Here is a 22,719-nt window from a genome sequence, read left to right on the forward strand (position 1 = left end):
CCCGATATCTTCCAAAATGCAACCTCCAGTCCTTCCAAGACCTCCTTCTCTCCTCCACACTTGTACGTTCCTCACCCAATCGGTTCAAAACTTCTCCCGAGTATCCCACATCCTCTGGGGGAGAGGGAGAGATTCTAAAGTAGTAGCCCAAGTGTGACAAACATACAAAAGAATAGGAAATCAGGAAGGGGCAAAGACTTTTTCACAGAACTGTTTGGATGCAAGTTCTTGTCCCAATGAAGCAAAGGAATAGCAGCTCTGGAACAGCAATATTGTGTGTATATTGGGGTGCAGTAATAGTGGGGCCTCTGTCACATAAGAATATATCCGTACAATCAATGACACATGGTTATTGGGCCCTAGTGCAAACCAAAAGTCAATAAAATGGTATGGAGACATTTAAAGATTTGTTATTTTGGAGGGAAGAAGTCTTACATCATTACTGCCTATACCATCAAGGTAGTCTCGCTGCTAAACCAGGTTGGAGGTTTTTCACTATTTTCTCTACTGCTGGACAATTATTCAGGAGATCAGAGCAACCCTGCATCCACAAGAGAGCAAAGTATTTGACAATCATGAACTTACAATGGTTACCCCTGTGGCATCCCACATATCCGTCACTCTCACATTCAGTTTTTCCTTAGGTTGTTTTAGTCTAATTCTTAATTTCTGAAATGGTTCTAAAACTTTTGTGAAGTTGCTAAAGTGCAAAATCTGTTAGCTCTTAACTGCGCAAAAAAAATAAAATAACGTGAAACATTTTAAAAGGCTGATGTAACTGTTTGCTCTAGACAGTCGAAAAGAGGAAGAAAAAAATCTTTGTTTTTGTCCAAAATTCATCAACCGATGTGCCATTCAGAAGAATTTGGAGTGAAAAAAAAAAAGAGGTAAAAGTACCAGAGAACAAAAACAAAGAAGCCACTTAAAGACTGGGGCCTGAGCGTATAGAATTCTCTCTGAGCACCATAAATACACAAACCCTCAACTCTACACATTGTGACCCAATATATCTCTCTCCAGAAATACGATAGACACGCGCAGGCTCTGAAAAAGAACAGGTTATTACAAGGAGGTGTCTGAAGACCCCCTGAATCATGTCCATTTTCAAATAGAAAAAGAACTACAATAAGAAAAAAAGATTCCAAATCCATTTTCCGTAATTTTATCCATTATAAAAAGGGATTTTTAAAAAATAATAATAATACAAACACCATGAGGGTTAACCTTTATGGAAGTAAAAAACAAACAAAAGTTATAATTATATAGGAATTACTATAACCCTAAATTTTTCAAAAACAGCACCACCCTTATCCACAGGACTGGAGGAACAGCTGTAAGGCTACGTGCACACGTTGCAGAATGGGGCGCAGAATTTTCTGCACAAAATCCGCAGGTCCAGATTTGCCGCGGATTTTCTGCAGTTATGCAGATTTTGTGTGGTTTTTACCACTGCGGATTTCTATAATGGAGGGGTGCAGAAACGCTGCAGATCCGTACAAAAGAAGTGACATGCACTTCTTTTAAATCCGCAGCGTTTCCGTGCGGATTTTTCCGCACCATGTACACAGCTTTTTTTTTTTCACATTGATTTACATTGTACTGTAAATCACAGTGCGTATCTGCAGCGTTTCTGTCGCAAAAATCTGCTGCGGATCCACACTAAATCTGCATCGTGTGCACATAGCCTAATACTGCACCAATCACTTTAATGGGGCTGAGTTGCAATCACAACCAATGGACGAGCATCGAACACATTGGCCCGCAGTAAAGACGCCAACGACCAAGAACGTAAGGCAGTGCGCAGGCTGTCTGGCAGCGTTCCATTTTTTTCTGCTGGGATTTTGCCGCTTGTTCTATAGAATTTGCATCTGTGTCGAAATACAGAAATGTTAAGCTCTGCAGTTGGGTGGAGGACAGTTCGTCTATGTCGCTGCTTCTGTGACATACTTTGTAGTCATCACCTTTTATGATCAAAGACGTAGACACCACAAGACTGATTTAGCCTCAGTTAGTTCAGACATTTATTAAAATATTCCAAGGCAGGATGATGTAGCAGCTACTCCGTGCTAAAAAAAAGTTTGTTCCTATCTACAGCTTGAGCTTTACATGTCTGGAATCCCAGTCCTCGGATAAGGCAGTAATGTGCGCTTTGTGCCAACGGTCAAGTGTCTCATTTCTGTATATTTCATCTACCTCCCAAACACCAAACTGTTGTAATCATTTTCAGGGTACGCAGGTTCGCATTGCATCTGTTGTACGCTGTTGGTGCAATTTTCTTGTGTCCAAAAAACCCAACAAGAGCACGTGTCTCACGGATATGTTGCTTAGTGGTAAACGTGTCACCTTTCAAAGAGTTGTTTTTATTGGCTTGGAAGGAAGCACAAGTGTTCCGAGAAAAGAAAAAGTTTAAAAAAACATGGACGCAATTAGGACTAGTGTTGAGCGAGCGTGTCGAGGTGCTCCGATACACTTCCAGTATTGCGTGTGCTCGAGTCTCTGCCTCGCGTGAATCATGGCAGTTAGACAGCCAAAAAAACATGCAAGGATTGCCATCCACGCACAAGCAATCCTCATATGTTTATTGGCCAACAGCCGCAAAATGTGGGTTGGGGGCTCGAGCACCCTTCATACTCTATGCGTAGTATTGGACATAATTATGCAAAAAATAACTATGCTAAAAATGGTTGCCACATAAATGTAACTACCCTTTTCTTTACAACACGGCTCATATGTGACTTTTATGTAACAATGCATTCATATGTCATTCTTCTTGCCAAGAGTATAACCAGGCGACAATTCTCATCAAATTTTAGTGTAGGTGCTAAAAAGTGGTGGAATAAATGTCCTAAACAATTGATGGTGCAAATGCAATGAAAAATGTCTGCAGTCAACGTATTAAAATGGAACATTTATTTGTTTGATAAAAAAAAAACAAGGTTCAGCTCAATACTGGATGAAAACCAATACAAGAGAGGTAGGTGGCAGCGTGCGCTATTGCAGCTCCGCTCACTTCCGAGTCTGGAGGTTACTGTGGTCAGTAATAATGTCACCTGCCGAAATGAATGCACCTGATCTATTCCTACAACTAGGACAGGTGCTGACCACGCACACATCCTGACACACGGTAGTAGATATGGGAGTGAGCGGAGCAGGAATAACCCTTTAGGACCATGACAATTTTTTTTGTACCCCTTTGTTAGTAAACGCATACATGTGTGTTTAAGAAGGGCATTACATACATGCTAGCCACCTTAGGGAGAGACCCAAGTTGGGCTAAGAAGGGCATTAACACTCACCTGTCATGATCTTTTGTTGCTTCCAACGCCGCTCCGGCATTATGTACCAAAAGTTGTGATCTGCCATCTCACAAGGTGTCTGCTGTGCAAGAGCGAAGGTTATGTTCTCAACGTAAGCCTATGAGACTGAGAATGAAAATCATAGACTTACAGCGGTCACCGTGAGATGGCAGGTCACAATTGCAGTCATATGATCAGAGTGAAATTGGAAACGGCAGAAGACAACAAGTGAATATATTAATGCACCCATTAAACACACACACACATATCATTGCTGACAAAGGGAGAAAAAAGCCCCCGAAATAAGCTCACATTAGTCCAGGCTTCTTCATCACAGTGCATACCATGATAGTTCACAAAATGGCTTGGTACACTATAGTACTACACAATGTTGTCATATTACCTATAGGTTATGTTCACATGAGTGTATAAAAAAAACAATCCAGATTTTATCCAGAAAAAAAACCCACGCCATTTCAATTTTTCATCTGTTTGACATTCGATATTGGACATCAGCATTGATTAAAATTTACAAGACCAGATACAATTTCCAGTGTTAAAGAATTGCAACGTAGCTGTAAAAATCTGTTCTTATATGGAGGCAGATTTTTTTGTGCACTCAGACTTCAATAGGCGAGTTTCATCTGACATACAAAAGAAGCTAGTGCATGCCATGCTGTCATTTATTTCACGCGTAGATTCAGCTTGGAGTGATATTTTACACTCTCCCCTATATAAGGCTGTGTTCACACCACATAGGATCCAGTGCTACTGACTGTATAGATCTGTTCAGATATCACATGGACAATGTCTGGCCAAAAAGAATAAAATTCACACCATGAACTTTCTTCTGTATTTCAAGCCTATGGGAACAAAAAAAAGAAAAAAAAAAGAAAACCAGATCCAATGCAGATCATCCATATTGAATTTGATTTGTTGGGATATATTGCAATTATTAACAAAGAAAACTGTATTTAGTCTTGGAAATTGTATTAACAACTGGGGTATAAAAATCAATGCCATACGGATGTAAAAAATGGACATATGGGTGATAAATCATCTACTTTTTCCTGGATGAAAAGTGGATTTTTTTTTCTGATCGTGTGACCTTAGGGTACAGTCAGACGGCCGTATAAATCGGAACGAGATTGGACCGCACTGCGCGGACTGGCCGGCGGCCCCACTCGGCTGGGGAGAGCCGCCGGCCGGTCCGTGCACTGCCAGCCATCTCGGCCCGATTTACACGGCTGTCTGACTGCGCCCTTACAGTAAAAAGAAGATCTAGTGTGACACAAGATTAGCCAATGGATGCAGGTCTGTGTTCTACATTGGGCACAGTGGTAGATTGGGAATAACAAGGGTTTGTTGGCTGTAGAAAACCATTGCACAGTTATCAAATTAGCAAAAATATCTTTATTAAATATAAAACAAGTGGATTTTGTGGCTGCAGGTGGAAGAGATGATCGGGAATGTCCTGGATGGCTTCATCTCTGGAATTAGAAAAGTTTCTGTTCCCTCTGAGAAATGTCACTTATCCATACATCCTCATTTCTCCAAAGGAGCGTAGTTCAGAAGCTTCTCTATCAGATCCACGTGAGCGAGCAGCATCCGGCGGCAGCAGTACCGCTTCAGGCCTAAAGCATCCAGTGCGTCACTGTACAGAGAAGGGGAAGACCGATAAGGACGGGAGAATGGAGACGTCACCCATCTCATCCTGTAGGCAGAGGGGATCAGGACTTGGCTTTATCAAGGAGACTGGATGGCCAGCCCCTCACAGCAAAGGCCATCCTCTGCCCCCTGGACACATTCTGCACTGTGCAGTGCTAATCAGGAAGGGTGCAAAATAGTCATCAAAACACAAATCCGTGTCTCCATTACGTGACAAGATTTTATCCTTTAAAAGTTAAAGGGAATCTGTCAGCAGGGTTTTGCTATGTGATTGGACAGCAGCATAATGTAGGGACAGAGACCCTGATTCCAACGATGTGTTTACTTAGTTGGGTGTAGCAGTTGTAATACAAGAAGTTTTATCTGCTGCTAATGCAGCAGAGCTCAGAATGCTGAGCCCTGTATAACCCCACCCACACCCAATTGGCAGCTTTCTGTCCCTATACAGTGTACACAGAAAGCTAGCAATAAGTGCTGGGGGCTTGGATGGACAAGAAGACACAAGACACCTACTTCTGTAGTGATAATCTCCTGATAAGGCCAGGATTACACATACGCGAGATATGGCCGAGTCTCGCAGGTGAAAACCCAGCTCTGGCGCCGCCACTCCGGAGCGGAGCGCACAGCAATACATGGAGCCGCATGCTCCGCTCCGGAGTGCCGGCGCCAGAGCTGGGTTTTCACCTGCGAGACTCGGCCGGATCTCTTGTATGTGTAATCCCGGCCTAAAACTCCTATTTGCAATGAAACAGCAAAACAGAGCCCAGTAAGTGACATTGCCAGAATCAGAGTCTCTGTCCCTACATCATGTATTTCCAGTTTTTTGGTTTGTTTGTTTTTACTTAAATGCCTGCATTTGTGGTGAAAAGACAAAACATTTTTCCAAGTTTTTTTTTTTTTTACTTGTTGCACCATTTCCATTTTCTGGCCTCTTTATTAACTGTTTATTGCTGACTGCAAAAAGAGTCAAAGGGGCTATCAACAACTAGGATAACCCCATCTGATTCCCCATGAATTGCCTCAATAAAATAGAAAATCTTATACTCCCCACCAGTGCCGTTCCAGGAGGAGACCGTGATGCTGAAAGCTGATTGGCCGCAGGGCTCACGTGTCAAAACAACCACACGTGAGCCCCGGGAACGAGAGTGTCAACACGGAGGGAACGGATCCGGTACGGGAGGAGTAGAAGCTTGTTTTTTTTTTTTTTTTTTTTTTTTTTTAAATCGGGGCCAAACATAGGAAGTAAGAAAGAGTTTTCCTAGTAGTGGACAACCACTCTAACCAAGACTCCATCAATGAGCGTGTTTTTGAGGGTCTTACTTTAAAATGTTTAATTAAACCCAAAGTGATTTTTTTTTAGCATATATATATATATATATATATATATATATATATATATATATATATATATATATATATATATATATATATACATATACATATATATACATATACATATATATACACATATATATACACATATACACACACACACCACACATATACATACACATATACAGTACAGACCAAAAGTTTGGACACCTCATTTAAAGATTTTTCTGTATTTTCATTACTGTGAAAATTGTACATTCACACTGAAGGCATCAAAACTATGAATTAACACATGTGGAATTATATACTTAACAAAAAAGTGTGAAACAACTGAAATTGTCTTATATTCTAGGTTTTTCAAAGTAGCAACCTTCTGCTTTGATGACTGCTTTGCACACTCTTGGCATTCTCTTGATGAGCTTCAAGAGGTAGTCACCAGGAATGGTCTTCCAACAATCTTGAAGGAGTTCCCAGAGATGCTTAGCACTTGTTGGCCCTTTTGCCTTCACTCTGCGCTCCAGCTCACCCCAAACATCTCAATTGGGTTCAGGTCTGGCGACTGTGGAGGCCAGGTCATCTGGCGTAGCACCCCATCACTCTCCTTCTTGGTCAAATAGCCCTTACACAGCCTGGAGGTGTGTTTGGGGTCACTGTCCTGTTGAAAAATAAATGATGGTCCAACTAAACGCAAACCGGATGGAATAGCATGCCGCTGCAAGATGCTGTGGTAGCCATGCTGGTTCAGTATGCCTTCAATTTTGAATAAATCCCCAACAGTGTCACCAGCAAAGCCCCCCCACACCATCACACCTCCTCCTCCATGCTTCACTGTGGGAACCAGGCATATAGAGTCCATCCGTTCACCTTTTCTGCGTCGCACAAAGACACGGTGGCTGGAACCAAAGATCTCAAATTTGGACCAAAGCACAGATTTCCTCTGGTCTAATATCCATTCCTTGTGTTTTTTTAGCCCAAACAAGTCTCTTCTGCTTGTTGCCTGTCCTTAGCAGTGGTTTCCTAGCAGCTATTTTACCATGAAGGCCTGCTGCACAATCTCCTCTTAACAGTTGTTGTACAGATGTGTCTGCTGCTAAAACTGTGTGTGGCATTGACCTGGTCTCTAATCTGAGCTGCTGTTAACCTGCGATTTCTGAAGCTGGTGACTCGGATAAACTTATCCTCAGAAGCAGAGGTGACTCTTGGTCTTCCTTTCCTGGTGCAGTCCTCATGTGAGCCTGTGTTTCTTTGTAGCGCTTGATGGTTTCTGCCACTGCACTTGGGGACAATTTAAAAGTTTTCCCAATTTTTCGGACTGACTGACCTTCATTTCTTAAAGTAATGATGGCCACTCGTTTTTCTTTACTTAACTGCTTTTTTCTTGCCATAATACAAATTCTAACAGTCTATTCAGTAGGACTATCAGCTGTATATCCACCAGACTTCTGCACAACACAACTAATGGTCCCAATCCCATTTATAAGGCATGAAATCCCACTTATTAAACCTGACAGGACACACCTGTGAAATGAAAACCATTCCCGGTGACTACCTCTTGAAGCTCATCAAGAGAATGCCAAGAGTGTGCAAAGCAGTCATCAAAGCAAAAGGTGGCTACTTTGAAGAACCTAGAATATAAGACATATTTTCAGTTGTTTCACACTTTTTTGTTAAGTATATAATTCCACAAGTGTTAATTCATAGTTTTGAAGCCTTCAGTGTGACTGTACAATTTTCATAGTGATGAAAATACAGAAAAATCTTTAAATGAGAAGGTGTGTCCAAACGTATGTATGTATGTATGTATGTATGTATGTATACACACACACACACACACACACACACAGTGGCATGTACAAGTTTGGGCACCTCTGGTAAAAAAATAAAAGTACTGTTATTGTGAGCAGTTTAAAATGTTGAAGATGAAATGATCTCTAAAAGGGCTAAAGGTGAAGATGATTCATTTCCTTTGTATTTTAGGCAAATTATATGTATTTCATCTTAAAAATTACAAAAAGGAAAATGGGAAGATGGAAAAGTTTGGGCACCCTGCATGATTAGTACCTAATAGCACCCTCTTTTAAAAGCTTGTAAACGCTTTTTGTAGCCAGACAAGAGTCATTCAATTCCTGTTTGAGAGATTTTCATCCATTCTTCCTTAGAAAATTCTTCCAGTTCTGTGAGAATCCTGGATTGTCTTGCATACACTGCTACATTGAGGTGTAGCCACAGATTTACAATGATCAGGGGACTGTGAGGGCCATTGTAAAACCTTCAGCTTGCGCCTTTTGAGGTAGTCTATTGTGGATTTTGACGTGTTTAGGATCATTGTCTATTTGTATTTGTTTTCAACTTCGGCATTTTTTTTTTTTTAACACAGATGGTGTTTGTATTAAGAATTTGTTGAAATTTCTTTTAATCCATTCTTCGCTCTACCTGTGAAATGTCCCCGTGCCATTGGCTGCAACACAAACCCAAAGCATGATTGACCTATCCCCATGCATACTGGTTTGATAGATGTTCTTTTCCTGAAATTCTGTGCCATTTTTTTCCAAAATGCACCAGGTTTAGATGTTCTTTTGCATAGTTCTGATATCGAATTTTATGGTGAGGGCGCAGGACAGGTTTTCTTCTGATGACTTTTCCATGAAGGCCATATTTGAGCAGGTGTCTCTGAACAACAAAACAAATGTACCACAACTCAAGTGTCTGCTAAATCTTTTTGAAGGTCTTTTGCAGACAAGCAGGGGTTCTGATTTGTCTATTTAACAATCCTACAACCAGCTCTCGCTGAAATTTTGCTTGGTCTTCCAGACCTTATCTAGACCTCCACTGTTCCTGGTAATTGCTATTTCTTAACTACATTTCGAACCGAGAAAAGGGCAAATTGAAAAAACGTTGCTATCTTCTCATAGCCGTCTCCTGCTTTGTGAGCCTCCATTTTCATTGGGCATCTACTTAGAAACACCCATGGCTGCTGTTTTTGGCACAAGCTTAGAGGAGGCAGGGTTTTTATAAAGCTGGGAAATTTGCAGCACTAAGGGCCCCTTTCCACTTGTGTGAGAAAAAAACGGTCCGATTTACGGACCGAAAAAACTGATGTAACGTCTGCGAGTGCCATGCGAGTGTCATGCGATTTTTTTTATCGCAACATCCGTATGACATCCGTATTGCTGTCCGATTTTTACGCACGGGTCTCCTTTGAAAAGCCGGTAATTCAGCGCAGAGTACAGTAAAATCACAGTGACAGGTTAGATTAGAGTAGATATATACACATAAACCAGTAAACCATCTCATATCACCATTTTTTTTTTGCATATTCCACACTACTAATGTTAGTTGTGTGTATATGCAAAATTTGGGCGTTCTAGCTATTATATTTAAGGGTTAAATGGCGGAAAAAATTGGCGTGGGCTCCCGCACAATTTTCTCCGCCAGAGTAGTAAAGCCAGTGACTGAGGGCAGATATTAATAGCCTGGAGAGGGTCCATGGTTATTGGTCATAGATCGTGGGAACTTTCCTTGAAAGCTCCCAGGCTTTCTAGGAAAGTTCCCACGATCTATGAACAGCCAGCAGAGGGCGCCTCACCGCAAATGAAGCTAAATATAGCTCATTGATCTATATTTAGACTCATTCCCCGGGGTTTTGCAGCGAGGAGTAGCATTGCATTAGCAAAGCTCCTGGCTGCAAAATGTTTTAACCCCTTCAGAAGGATTTACATCGTTGGACTTTACAGATCTGTGGAAGGTAAGTATATTGTTGGTTTATTATTTTTTTTTTGTCACAGAACGAGGGTCTTCACTGAGTGGATTGGGCGTTAAATAAAAAATTACAACAACCTTTGTTTTTATTTCATTAAAATAATTTTTAATAATGTGTGTGCGTATTTTTTTTAACCCTTTCTTTCAATTGGATTAATAATGGATAGGTGTCATAATTGACGCCTCTCCATTATTAATTAGGCTTAATGTCACCTTACAATTGCAAGGTGGCATTAACCCTTCATTACCCCATATCCCACCGCTACACGGGAATGGGAAGAGAGTGGCCAAGTGCCAGAATAGGCGCATCTTCCAGATGTGCCTTTTCTGGGGTGGCTGGGGGCAGGTGTTTTTAGCCAGGGGGGGGGGGCCAATAACCATGGACCCTCTCCAGGCTATTAATATCTGCCCTCAGTCACTGGCTTTACTACTCTGGCGGAGAAAATTGTGCGGGAGCCCACGCCAATTTTTTCCGCCATTTAACCCTTAAATATAATAGCTAGAACGCCCAAATTTTGCATATACACACTACTAACATTAGTAGTGTGGAATATGCAAAAAAAATGGTGATATGAGATGGTTTACTGTATGTAAACCAGGTCTCATATCATGTCGGGTTTGTGAAGGAGAAAGCAAAAGCCGGTAATTGAATTACCAGCTTTAAAGCTATCTCGCGCTGCATTATATATATATATATATATATATATATATATATATATATATATATATATATATATATATATATATATATATATGTCTCCCTGACATATATATATGAATATATACCTATTCTATGTGTATATATCTACTCTCATCTAACCTGTCAGTGTGATTTTACTGTACTCTGCGCTGAATTGCCGGCTTTTCTAAGGACACGGGTGCGTAAAAATCGGACAGCACTCGCATGGTGCGAGTGCTGTGCGTTTTTTTTCTCGTACCCATTGACTTGCATTGGCGAGTCTCGTCCGAGAATCTCAGCAATACGCAGCATGCTGCGATTTTTTTCTCAGCCGACACAGATTTTTCTCAGTCCGATTTCGGCTGGGAAAAAAAAAAAAAAAAAAATCGCAAATGGAGTGTCACATATTGATTAACATTGGTCCGAGTGCAATACGATTTTTTATCGGATTGCACTCGTCCGTTTTCCTCACAAGTAGAAAGGGGCCCTAACGATGATAGAGAACAAGCCATCACCCTAACAGGCTAATTAAGGTCTGAAACCCTGGTCAAAGTTATCGGAGTACTCAAATCTCTAAGGATGCCCAAACTTTTGAATTTAACCATTTTCCTATTTGTAATTTTTAAAATGTAAAAAAAATTCTGTAAATTTTTTTTGCCTAAAGTAAAAGGGAAATGTGTTATCTTTAACTTTAGGCCTTTTAGAGATCATTCCATCTTCAACTGGTCCCAATAACTTTAAAATATATATATGTATTACACACACACTGTACAGGATTGGAGTACATGTCTGCAGACTTGTGAACTCTCAAAGAGCGCACTGTCAGGATTCTCCGGTACCATGAGGTTATGTGACAACAGGTATGTAATTTGCATACTTTCGGCCACATTGAGCAAGGCTGCGCCCGACTAGTCTGCATGAAACCGAATGTAAGCAAATGGCTTACTTGCAGTCATGCACCCACACACACAAAATCCTGACAGCGTGCATACTGCACCCTGTGAGTATTCACAAGTCTGCAGTCACTCAGTGACTGCAGACTTGAACCATGAGCCTGGACAGTCCCTTTAACAATGAACATTTCTACTAAGTGCAGTTATTTGAAATATAATATCTTCTCTAATGAATGAGTTTCTCTTAGCAAGCCCAATGCAACTACAAAAGTAAAAATAAGCAACTTTCCAAATAGTCATTAAAATTTTCTTACCGTTTTGCGTCCACAGCCGTTTGGTAGATGTGTCTCCATAGTCACACACCCTACCATTTACCCCTTAGGCTACTTTCACACTAGCGTTAACTGCAATCCGTCACAATGCGTCGTTTTGCAGAAAAAACGCATCCTGCAAAAGTGCTTGCAGGATGTGTTTTTTCCCCATAGACTTGTATTGATGACGCATTGCGATGGATTGCCACACATCGCATCCGTCGTGCGACAGATGCGTCGTGCTTTGGCGGACTGTCGGGAGCAAAAAACGCTACATGTAACGGTTTTTTGCTCCTGACGGACCGCTTTTTCCGACCGCGCATGTGCGGCAAGAACTCCGCCCCCACCTCCCCGCACCTCACAATGGGGCAGCGGATGCGCCGGAGAAATGCATCCGCTGCCTCCGTTGTGCAGTGCGTTAAATGCTAGCGTCGGAATCTCTGCCCGACGCATTGCGACGGGGAGATTCCGACACTAGTGTGAAAGTAGCCTTACTTGGCACAGTGGCAGGAAGTAGACAACTGATACAAAGTATCTGCAGGATCAGAATACACAAGTTCTGATTGTCTGTTACTACAGAGAGGAATAGGTGAGCGGAGCAGCTGTAGGCAAAAGTAGGATTTTTTTTTTTTTTTAAGGAAAACTATTTGCAAAGTTGCTTAATTTTTTATTCTAGATGCACAAGAGCAATACAAATGTCTGAAGGGGGACAAAGCCTTTAACAGCTTAATGGAAAAGCTGAATGATGTTTTATTTTGGCCATATTTGTTGGAAATGCTCGTGGACTAGAAAAATAAGAAGTAATCATGATACTAACAGAAGAACATTGACGTGATCTATGGATGTGACGCACGGTGGCTATAAACACGTTGCACGTACCCCTCAGTGTACTCCGCCTGCAGCAGCCCCAGATACGCTTCCCACTTATTTCCGACGATCTTGCCACATGTGAAGCATCTGACAGGGATAATCATTTTGTTGAATTTTCTTGCGGGAAAAAGAAAGACAAGAAATTGGGTCACAAGCCAGAATAAGATCCTGCTAAATAATAACAAATGCTCCGCTGGGACATCTTGATGCCCTTGCTCTGGGCTATGGAGTACTCCGGAGACGCGGCTGCTAAAGATAATAAGCCAGTGAATCAACTTGTAATGGTGTGATCAATGAGCGTGGCCAGTCGCACTGCTCCTTGCGTTCTATCATTTATTGTATCCACCGACCCTGATTGGATTAAGATGGAAATTCTCCACAAGTGGATATTTAGATTATAAGATTTAACCCCTTCCCGACCCATGACGCCACGTAGGCGTCATGAAAGTCGGTGCCAATCCGACCCATGACGCCTATGTGGCGTCATGGAAATATCGCGTCCCTGCAGGCCGGGTGAAAGGGTTAACTCCCATTTCACCCGATCTGCAGGGACAGGGGGAGTGGTAGTTTAGCCCAGGGGGGGTGGCTTCACCCCCTCGTGGCTACGATCGCTCTGATTGGCTGTTGAAAGTGAAACTGCCAATCAGAGCGATTTGTAATATTTCACCTATTATAACGGGTGAAATATTACAATCCAGCCATGGCCGATGCTGAAATATCATCGGCCATGGCTGGAAATACTAGTGTGCCCCCACCCCACCCCTCCGATCGCCCCCCCAGCCCTCCGATCTGGCCGGTACACTGCTCCGGCTCCCCTCCGTCCAGTGCTCCGCTCCCCCCTGTGCTCTTGTCCGCTCCCCCCGTGCTCCAATCACCCCCCCTGCACTCCGATCCACCCCCCCCAGTGCTCCGTTCCACCCCCCCGTGCTCCGTTCCACGCCCCCCGTGCTCCGTTCCACCCCTCCCGCACTCCGATTCCCCCCCCCGTGCTCCGGTCCCCCCCCCACCCCATCATACTTACCGATCCAGCCAGGGTCCCGTCCGTCTTCTCCCTGGGCGCCGCCATCTTCCAAAATGGCGGGCGCATGCGCAGTGCGCCCGCCGAATCTGCCGGCCGGCAGATTCGTTCCAAGGTGCATTTTGATCACTGAGATATAATCTATCTCAGTGATCAAAATAAAAAAAATAATAAATGACCCCCCCCCCCCCCTTATCACCCCCATAGGTAGGGACAATAAAAAAATAAAGAAATTTTTTTTTTCCACTAATGTTAGAATAGGGTTAGGGGTAGGGTTAGGGCTAGGGTTTCGGTATGTGCACACGTATTCTGGTCCTCTGCGGATTTTTCCGCTGCGGATTTGATAAATCCGCAGTGCTAAACCGCTGCGGATTTATGGCGGATTTACCGCGGTTTTTCTGCGCATTTCACTGCGGTTTTACAACTGCGATTTTCTATTTGAGCAGTTGTAAAACCGCTGCGGAATCCGCACAAAGAAGTGACATGCTGCGGAATGTAAACCGCTGCGTTTCCGTGCAGTTTTTCCGCAGCATGGGCACAGCGATTTTTGTTTCCCGTAGGTTTACATTGAACTGTAAACTCATGGGAAACTGCTGCGGATCCGCAGCGTTTTCCGCAGCGTGTGCACATACCTTTAGAATTAGGCTATGTGCACACGGTGCGGATTTGGCTGCGGATCCGCAGCAGAGTTCCATCAGGTTTACAGTACCATGTAAACATATGAAAAACCAAATCCGCTGTGCCCATGGTGCGGAAAATACCGTGCGGAAACGCTGCGTTGTATTTTCCGCAGCATGTCAATTCTTTGTGCGGATTCCGCAGCGTTTTACACCTGTTCCTCAATAGGAATCCGCAGGTGAAATCCGCACAAAAAACACTGGAAATCCGCGGAAAATATCTCACACGAATCCGCAACGTGGGCACATAGCCTTAGGGTTAGGGTTGGAATCAGGGTTGTGGTTATGGTTAGGGGTGTGTTGGGGTTAGGGTTGTGGTTAGGGGTGTGTTGCGGTTAGGGTTGTGTTTAGGGTTATGGCTACAGTTGGGATTAGGGTTAGGGGTGTGTTGGGGTTAGTGTTGGAGGTAGAATTGAGGGGTTACCACTGTTTAGGCACATCAGGGGTCTCCAAACGCAACATGGCGCCACCATTGATTCCAGCCAATCTCGTATTCAAAAAGTCAAATGGTGCTCCCTCACTTCCGAGCCCTGACGTGTGCCCAAACAGTGGTTTACCCCCACATATGGGGTACCAGCATACTCAGGACAAACTGCGCAACAATTACTGGGGTCCAATTTCTCCTGTTACCCTTGTGAATCAAAAAAAATGCTTGCTAAAACATAATTTTTGAGGAAAGAAAAATGATTTTTTATTTTCACGGCTCTGCGTTGTAAACGTCTGTGAAGCACTTGGGGGTTCAAAGTGCTCACCACATATCTAGATAAGTTCCTTGGGGGGTCTAATTTCTAAAATGGGGTCACTTGTGGGGGTTTCTACTGTTTAGGCACACCAGGGGCTCTGCAAACGCAACGTGACACCCGCAGACCATTCCATCAAAGTCTGCATTTCAAAAGTCACTACTTCCCTTCTGAGCCCCGACGTGTGCCCAAACAGTGGTTTACCCCCACATATGGGGTACCAGCATACTCAGGACAAACTGCGCAACAATTACTGGGGTCCAATTTCTCCTGTTACCCTTGTGAATCAAAAAAAATGCTTGCTAAAACATAATTTTTGAGGAAAGAAAAATGATTTTTTATTTTCACGGCTCTGCGTTGTAAACGTCTGTGAAGCACTTGGGGGTTCAAAGTGCTCACCACATATCTAGATAAGTTCCTTGGGGGGTCTAATTTCTAAAATGGGGTCACTTGTGGGGGTTTCTACTGTTTAGGCACACCAGGGGCTCTGCAAACGCAACGTGACACCCGCAGACCATTCCATCAAAGTCTGCATTTCAAAAGTCACTACTTCCCTTCTGAGCCCCGACGTGTGCCCAAACAGTGGTTTACCCCCACTCATGGGGTATCAGCGTACTCAGGAGAAACTGGACAACAACTTTTGGGGTCCAATTTCTCCTGTAACCCTTGGGAAAATAAAAAATTCTGGGCTAAATAATTATTTTTGAGGAAAGAAAACGTATTTATTATTTTCACGGCTCTGCATTATAAACTTCTATGAAGCACTTGGGGGTTCAAAGTGCTCACCACACATCTAGATAAGTTCCTTTCGGGGTCTAGTTTCCAAAATGGGGTCACTTGTGGGGGGTGTCTACTGTTTAGGCACATCAGGGGCTCTGCAAACGCAACGTGACGCCCGCAGAGCATTCCATCAAAGTCTGCATTTCAAAACGTCACTACTTCAATTCCAAGCCCCGGCATGTGCCCAAACAGTAGTTTACCCCCACATATGGGGTATCACCGTACTCAGGAGAAACTGGACAACAAATATTGGGGTCAAATTTCTCCAGTTACCCTTGGGAAAATAAAAAATTGCAGGCTAAAAGATCATTTTTGAGAAAATAATTATTTTTTTTTTTCATGGCTCTGCGTTATAAACTTCTGTGAAGCACTTGGGGGTTCAAAGTCCTCACCACACATCTAGATTAGTTCCTTTGGGGGTCTAGTTTCCAAAATGGTGTCATTTCTGGGGGATCTCCAATGTTTAGGCACACAGGGGCTCTCCAAACGTGACATGGTGTCCGCTAATGATTGGAGCTAATTTTCCATTTAAAAAGCCAAATGGCGTGCCATCCCTTCCGAGCCCTGCCGTGCGCCCAAACAGTGGTTTACCCCCACATATTGGGTATCTGCGTACTCAGGACAAACAGGACAACAATATTTGGGGTCCAATTTCTCCTATTATCCTTGACAAAATAGGAAATTCCAGGCTAAAAAATCATTTTTGAGGAAAGAAAAATTATTTTTTATTTTCATGGCTCTGCGTTATAAACTTCTGTGAAGCACCTGGGGGTTTAAAGTGCTCAATATGCATCTATATAAGTTCCCTGGGGGGTCTAGTTTCCAAAATGGGGTCACTTGTGGGGGAGCTCCAATGTTTAGGCACACATGGGCTCTCCAAACGCGACATGGTGTCCGCTAACGATAGAAATAATTTTTCATTCAAAAAGTCAAATGGCGCTCCTTCCCTTCCGAGCCTTACCATGTGCCCAAACAGTGGTTTACCCCCACATGTGAGGTATTGGTGTACTCAGGAGAAATTGCCCAACACATTTTAGGATCCATTTTATCCTGTTGCCCATGTGAAAATGAAAAAATTGAGGCTAAAAGAATTTTTTTGTGAAAAAAAAGTACTTTTTCATTTTTACGGATTAATTTGTGAAGCACCTGGGGGTTCAAAGTGCTCACTATGCATCTAGATAAGTTCCTTGGGGCGTCTAGTTTCCAAAATGGGGTCACTTGTGGGGGAGCTCCAATTTTTAGGCACACGGGGGCTCTCCAAACGTGACATGGTGTCCGCTAAAGAGTGCAGCCAATTTTTCATTCAAAAAGTCAAATGGCGCTCCTTCCCTTCCAAGCCCTGCCGTGCGCCCAAACAGTGGTTTACCCCCACATATGAGGTATCAGCGTACTCAGGACAAATTGGACAACAACTTTCGTGGTTCAGTTTCTCCTTTTACCATTGGGAAAATAAAAAAATTGTTGCTAAAAGATAATTTTTGTGACTAAAAAGTTAAATGTTCATTTTTTCCTTCCATGTTGCTTCTGCTGCTGTGAAGCACCTGAAGGGTTAATAAACTTCTTGAATGTGGTTTTGAGTACCTTGAGGGGTGCAGTTTTTAGAATGGTGTCACTTTTGGGTATTTTCAGCCATATAGACCCCTCAAACTGACTTCAAATGTGAGGTGGTCCCTAAAAAAAATGGTTTTGTAAATTTCGTTGTAAAAATGACAAATCGCTGGTCAAATTTTAACACTTATAACTTCCTAACAAAAAAAAATTTTGTTTCCAAAATTGTGCTGATGTAAAGTAAACATGTGGGAAATGTTATTTATTAACTATTTTGTGTCACATATCTCTCTGGTTTAACAGAATAAAAATTCAAAATGTGAAAATTGCGAAATTTTCAAAATTTTCGCCAAATTTCCGTTTTTATCACAAATAAACGCAGAATTTATTGACCTAAATTTACCACTAACATGACGCCCAATATGTCACGAAAAAACAATCTCAGAACCGCTAGGATCCGTTGAAGCGTTCCTGAGTTATTACCTCATAAAGGGACACTGGTCAGAATTGCAAAAAACGGCAAGGTCTTTAAGGTCAAAATAGGCTGGGTCATGAAGGGGTTAAAAGGATCTGCAGGGAGCAATTACAGATAGTGACAGAGGCGAAGAAAGACACACCGGTGACTGACGACACGAGATATGTACTGATGACTGCAGCTCCATGGCCAGTGACTGACGACACGAGATATGTACTGACGACCGCCGGTCTATGGCCGGTGACTGACGACACGAGATATGTACTGACGACTGCAGCTCCATGGCCTGTAAATGATGGCACGGGATATGTACTGACGAATGCCGCTCCATGGCCAGTGAATGACGGCACAAGTTAGGTACTGACAACCGCCGCTCCATGGCTTGTGACCGATGGCACAAAATATGTACTGATGACTGCAGCTCCATGGCCGGTTACCAACGGCACGAGATATGTACCGACGAACGCAGCTCCATGGCCATGACAGACGGCACAAGATGTGTTCGGACAAATGCCGATCCATGGCCGGTGACCCGAAGGCACGAGAGGTGTTTTCACAACCGCTGCTCCATGGTAGGTGACTGACGGCACGAGATATGTACTGACTAATGATGAGCGAGTGTACTCGTTGCTCGGGTTTTCCCAAGCACGCTCGGGTGACCTCCGAGTATTAATGACTGCTCAGAGATTTAGTTTTCATCGCCGCAGCTGAATTATTTACAGCTACTAGCCAGGCTGAGTACATGTGGGGGTTGCCTGGTTGCTAGGGAATCCCCAAATGTAATCAAGCAGGCTAGTAGCTGTAAATCATTCAGCTGAGGAGATGAAAACAGTCTCCGAGCAGTCAAATACTCGGAGGTCACCCGAGCGTGCTCGGGAAAACCTGAGCAACGAGTACACTCGCTCATCACTAGTACTGACGACCGCCGCTCCATGGCTGGTGACTGATGGCACGAGATATGTACCGACGACTGCTGCTTCATGGCCAGTGACTGATGGCACAAGATTTGTACCGACGACCGCCGCTCCATGGCCAGTGACTGATGGCACAAGATATGTACTGACGACTGCTGCTCCATGGCCAGTGACTGACGACACAAGATATGCACTGACGACTGCTGCTCCATGGCCAGTGACTGATGGCACAAGATATGTACTGACGACTGCTGCTCCATGGCCAGTGACTGACGACACAAGATATGTACTGACGACCGCCGCTCCATGGCCAGTGACTGATGACACGAGATATGTACCGACGACCGCCGCTCCATGGCCGGTGACTGATGACACGAGATATGTACCGACGACCGCCGCTCCATGGCCGGTGACTGATGGCACGAGATATGTACTGACAACCGCCGCTCCATGGCCGGTGACTGATGGCATGAGATATGTACTGACTAACGCAGCTCCATGGCCGGCATCTCCATCACAGCATTAATAGTCAATGGTGGAGATCCGGACGAGAACAGATTCGGGAGATCATATGATGGTGGCTCCAATTATACGACCACACGACACCAGTTTGAACACATTTTGGGCTATGAATAAAGCCCTATTCACACATCATGTGCAGACCATTTCTCTTATTGAACAGTACATGGACTCATAGCGTTTAATTAATCCAGGCACAAGTCAATTTTAAAACTGGATTGGTGGGACTCAGAGCAGGTCTTCTCATCCGTGTTGTGGGTCAGACTCGGCCATTAGAATCTATGGGGAACCAGTTGAAACTTGGAAAAACAAACTTAAAGGGACTCTGTCACCTGAATTTGGAGAGAACAATCTTGCCTTGCGCAGGCGTGTACTATGGAGGACAGAGAATGAACTTCAATCTAATATTGCAGCCGGCGGGTAAGGAAAGGGTGAATCAAACACCCGAAAACCCCGCCCCTATGGCTGAAGATTGTTCCCTCCAAATTCAGGTGACGGAGTCCCTTTAATAGCTCCGTCAGCTTTTCTTTGATCCAATGTTAACAGTCAATTGATGAAAAGAGTAAGGGTATGTGCACACGCTGCGGATCCGCAGCAATTTCCCATGAGTTTACAGTACAATGTAAACCTATGGGAAATGAAATCCGCAGTGCACATGCTGCGGAAAAAAACACGCGGAAATGCAGTGTTTTATTTTCCACAGCATGTCAATTCTTTGTGTGGAATCCGCAGCGTTTTTACACCTGCTCCAATAGAAAACTGCAGATGTAAAACCACAGCAGAATCCGCAGTAGAAACCACGATACATCCGCAGGAAAAACCGCAGCAGTTTTGCACCGCGGATTTATCAAATCCGCTGCAGAAAAATCCGCAGAGGAGCGTTCTACGTGTGCACATAGCCTTAAAACAGCCGGCGTGCTTCAGAGAAAAAAAAAAGTTATACGAATGAAGCCAGGGGGAAAATAACTTTTTTTAAACATTTTTTAAGTGGGGAAAAGCTGCAGAAATCTTGTGTACCTACAAGAGAAATTGATATGCTGCGCATCTTAAAAATGCAGCACAGGTCAGTATATGCAGCATGAAAAATAAAGCACAGTGGGCAGCAGGTTTCTAGAAATCCCATCCACTCTGCTGGAAGTGTAGGGGTATGTGCAGACGATCAGGAATGGGCACATGTCCACCGCGCTGCCATCTATTAACCCCTTTCTGCCAGCTGACGGAATAGTACGTCAGCTGGCAGATCCCCTGCTTTGAGGTGGGCTCCGGCGGTGAGCCCACCTCAAAGCCGCGACATGTCAGCTGTTTTGTACAGCTGACATGTGCGCGCAATGAGCGCAAGCGGAATCGCGATCCGCCCGCGCCCATTAACTAGTTAAATGCCGCCGTCAAGCGCTGACAGCGGCATTTAACTAGCGCTCCCGGCCGCGCGGCCGGAAGTGCTCGCACTGCGGACCCCCGTCACATGATCGGGGGTCAGCAGTGCATCGCCATAACAACCAGAGGTCTCCTTGAGACCTCTATGGTTGTTGATGGCCGATTGCTTTGAGCGCCACCCTGTGGTCGGCGTTCAAAGCAACCCTGCATTTCTGCTACATAGAGGTGATCTGTACTTCACCTCTATGTAGCAGAGCCGATCGAGTTATGCATGCTTCTAGCCTCCCACGGAGGCTATTGAAGCATGCCAAAATAAAAAAAAAAAGTGATCAAAAATATAAAAAAAATAAAAAATATATAAAAGTTCAAATCACCCCCCTTTCGCCCCAATCAAAATAAAACAATTAAAAAAAAAATCAAACATACACATATTTGGTATCGCCGCGTTCAGAATCGCCCGATCTATCAATAAAAACAAAGGATTAATCTGACCGCTAAATGACGTATCGAGAAAAAAAATCAAAACGCCAAAATTACGTTTTTTTGGTCGCCGCGACATTGCATTAAAATGCAATAATGGGCGATCAAAAGAACGTATCTACACCAAAATGGTATCATTAAAAACGCCAGCTTGGCACGCAAAAAATAAGCCCTCAACCGACCCCAGATCGCGAAAATTGGAGACGCTACGGGTATCGGAAAATCGCGCATTTTTTTTTTTTTTTTAGCAAAATTTGGAATTTTTTTTCACCACTTAGATATAAAATAACCTAGACATGTTTGGTGTCTATGAACTCGTAATGACCTGGAGAATCATAATGGCAGGTTAGTTTTAGCATTTAGTGAACCTAGCAAAAAAGCCAAACAAAAAACAAGTGTGAGATTGCACTTTTTTTGCAATTTCACCACACTTGGAATTTTTTTCCCGTTTTCTGTTACATGGCATGGTAAAATCAATGGTATCGTTCAAAAGTACATCTCGTCCCGCAAAAAATAAGCCCTCACATGGCCATATTGACGGAAAAACAAAAAAGTTATGGCTCTGGGAAGGAGGGGAGCAAAAAACGAAAATGAAAAAGCGGAAAAAGCTCTGGGGGTGAAGGGGTTAAACGCAGGGTAATTCGCATGTGTTCATTGAACCGTGCGGCTTCACTGCATTCAATAGAATGTGGGGTGGAATTTCTCTTGTGAAGACTCGCGTCTCTGCAAGATAAATAGACATGCTGCATCCTGGAGAGAAGCGCCGCATGTCCGTCTCCACAGGTGAGCCGCGGGCCTCTGCGGATGCATAGTGGGCATGGGGTTTCTTCACATCCCATCCAGTATGCTGTAACACCGGGCACAAGTACGCAGCAGTTCCTGATGGTGGCCCATACCCACAATGGGACCTGTGGACCCTCTGTACGGGCGCTGCCCATAGCCAGCTCCGGGCACCCTCGTGTGACACAGTGCCCTACTCCGCGGGGGCACGAAGCATGTGTCACCAACAGTGGCCCCAGCACCTCCCGGGCCCACAGGTGCCGCCCCGGGGCTCCCAGCTCTCCCGACACATGATGTGGATGGAAGATGGGTGTATGTGCCCGATGATGGGAGTGTGTGTGTATGGCGGACCTCTGTGCAGCCCCAGGCAGCAGATACTTCCGGGACTAGGCACCTGTGGTGTCCATGTATAGCACAGAGCCCACAGTGTGACCCCACACCCCGTAATACACGGACGGACCCCACACTCACCTCCGGCCGCCGTGAGCTCGCGAAGCTTCCCTAGTTCTTCCAGCCGCGTCACACGCAGTAGGCCCCGCCCTCCTACAGCGCCGCAGTCTTCGTGGTCCCATGGCCTCCGTTTGGACCGGGTAGAAATGTTTAGAC

General features: G+C 44.0%; 1 protein-coding gene across 1 annotated transcript; it reads right to left on the reverse strand.

The window, feature by feature from the left end:
- Window positions 1-2,895: 2,895 nt before the first annotated feature.
- On the reverse strand, window positions 2,896-22,703 carry POLR2L (RNA polymerase II, I and III subunit L). The gene is made up of 3 exons (XM_069740227.1): window positions 22,585-22,703; window positions 12,818-12,925; window positions 2,896-4,950 (listed from the first exon to the last, which is right to left on the reverse strand). The coding sequence occupies exons 1-3, from the start codon at window positions 22,683-22,685 to the stop codon at window positions 4,842-4,844; spliced, it is 318 nt and encodes a 105-aa protein (XP_069596328.1). The 5' UTR covers window positions 22,686-22,703; the 3' UTR covers window positions 2,896-4,841.
- Between the last annotated feature and the right edge of the window lie 16 nt (window positions 22,704-22,719).

This window comes from Ranitomeya imitator, chromosome 9, assembly GCF_032444005.1.
Source record: "Ranitomeya imitator isolate aRanImi1 chromosome 9, aRanImi1.pri, whole genome shotgun sequence".
Taxonomy (NCBI): domain Eukaryota; kingdom Metazoa; phylum Chordata; class Amphibia; order Anura; family Dendrobatidae; genus Ranitomeya; species Ranitomeya imitator.

What these genes read in the sequence shown, in the direction of transcription:
- POLR2L (XM_069740227.1), bottom strand. Translation starts at nt 22,685, where the DNA reads ATGGGACCACGAAGACTGCGGCGCTGTAGGAGGGCGGGGCCTACTGCG. An exon ending in CGAGCTCACGGCGGCCGGAG is followed by an intron (nt 12,926 to 22,584) that starts GTGAGTGTGGGG and finishes TTTTCCCGCAAG; the next exon opens with AAAATTCAACAAAATGATTA. An exon ending in CAGGCGGAGTACACTGAGGG is followed by an intron (nt 4,951 to 12,817) that starts GTACGTGCAACG and finishes TTCTCTGTACAG; the next exon opens with TGACGCACTGGATGCTTTAG.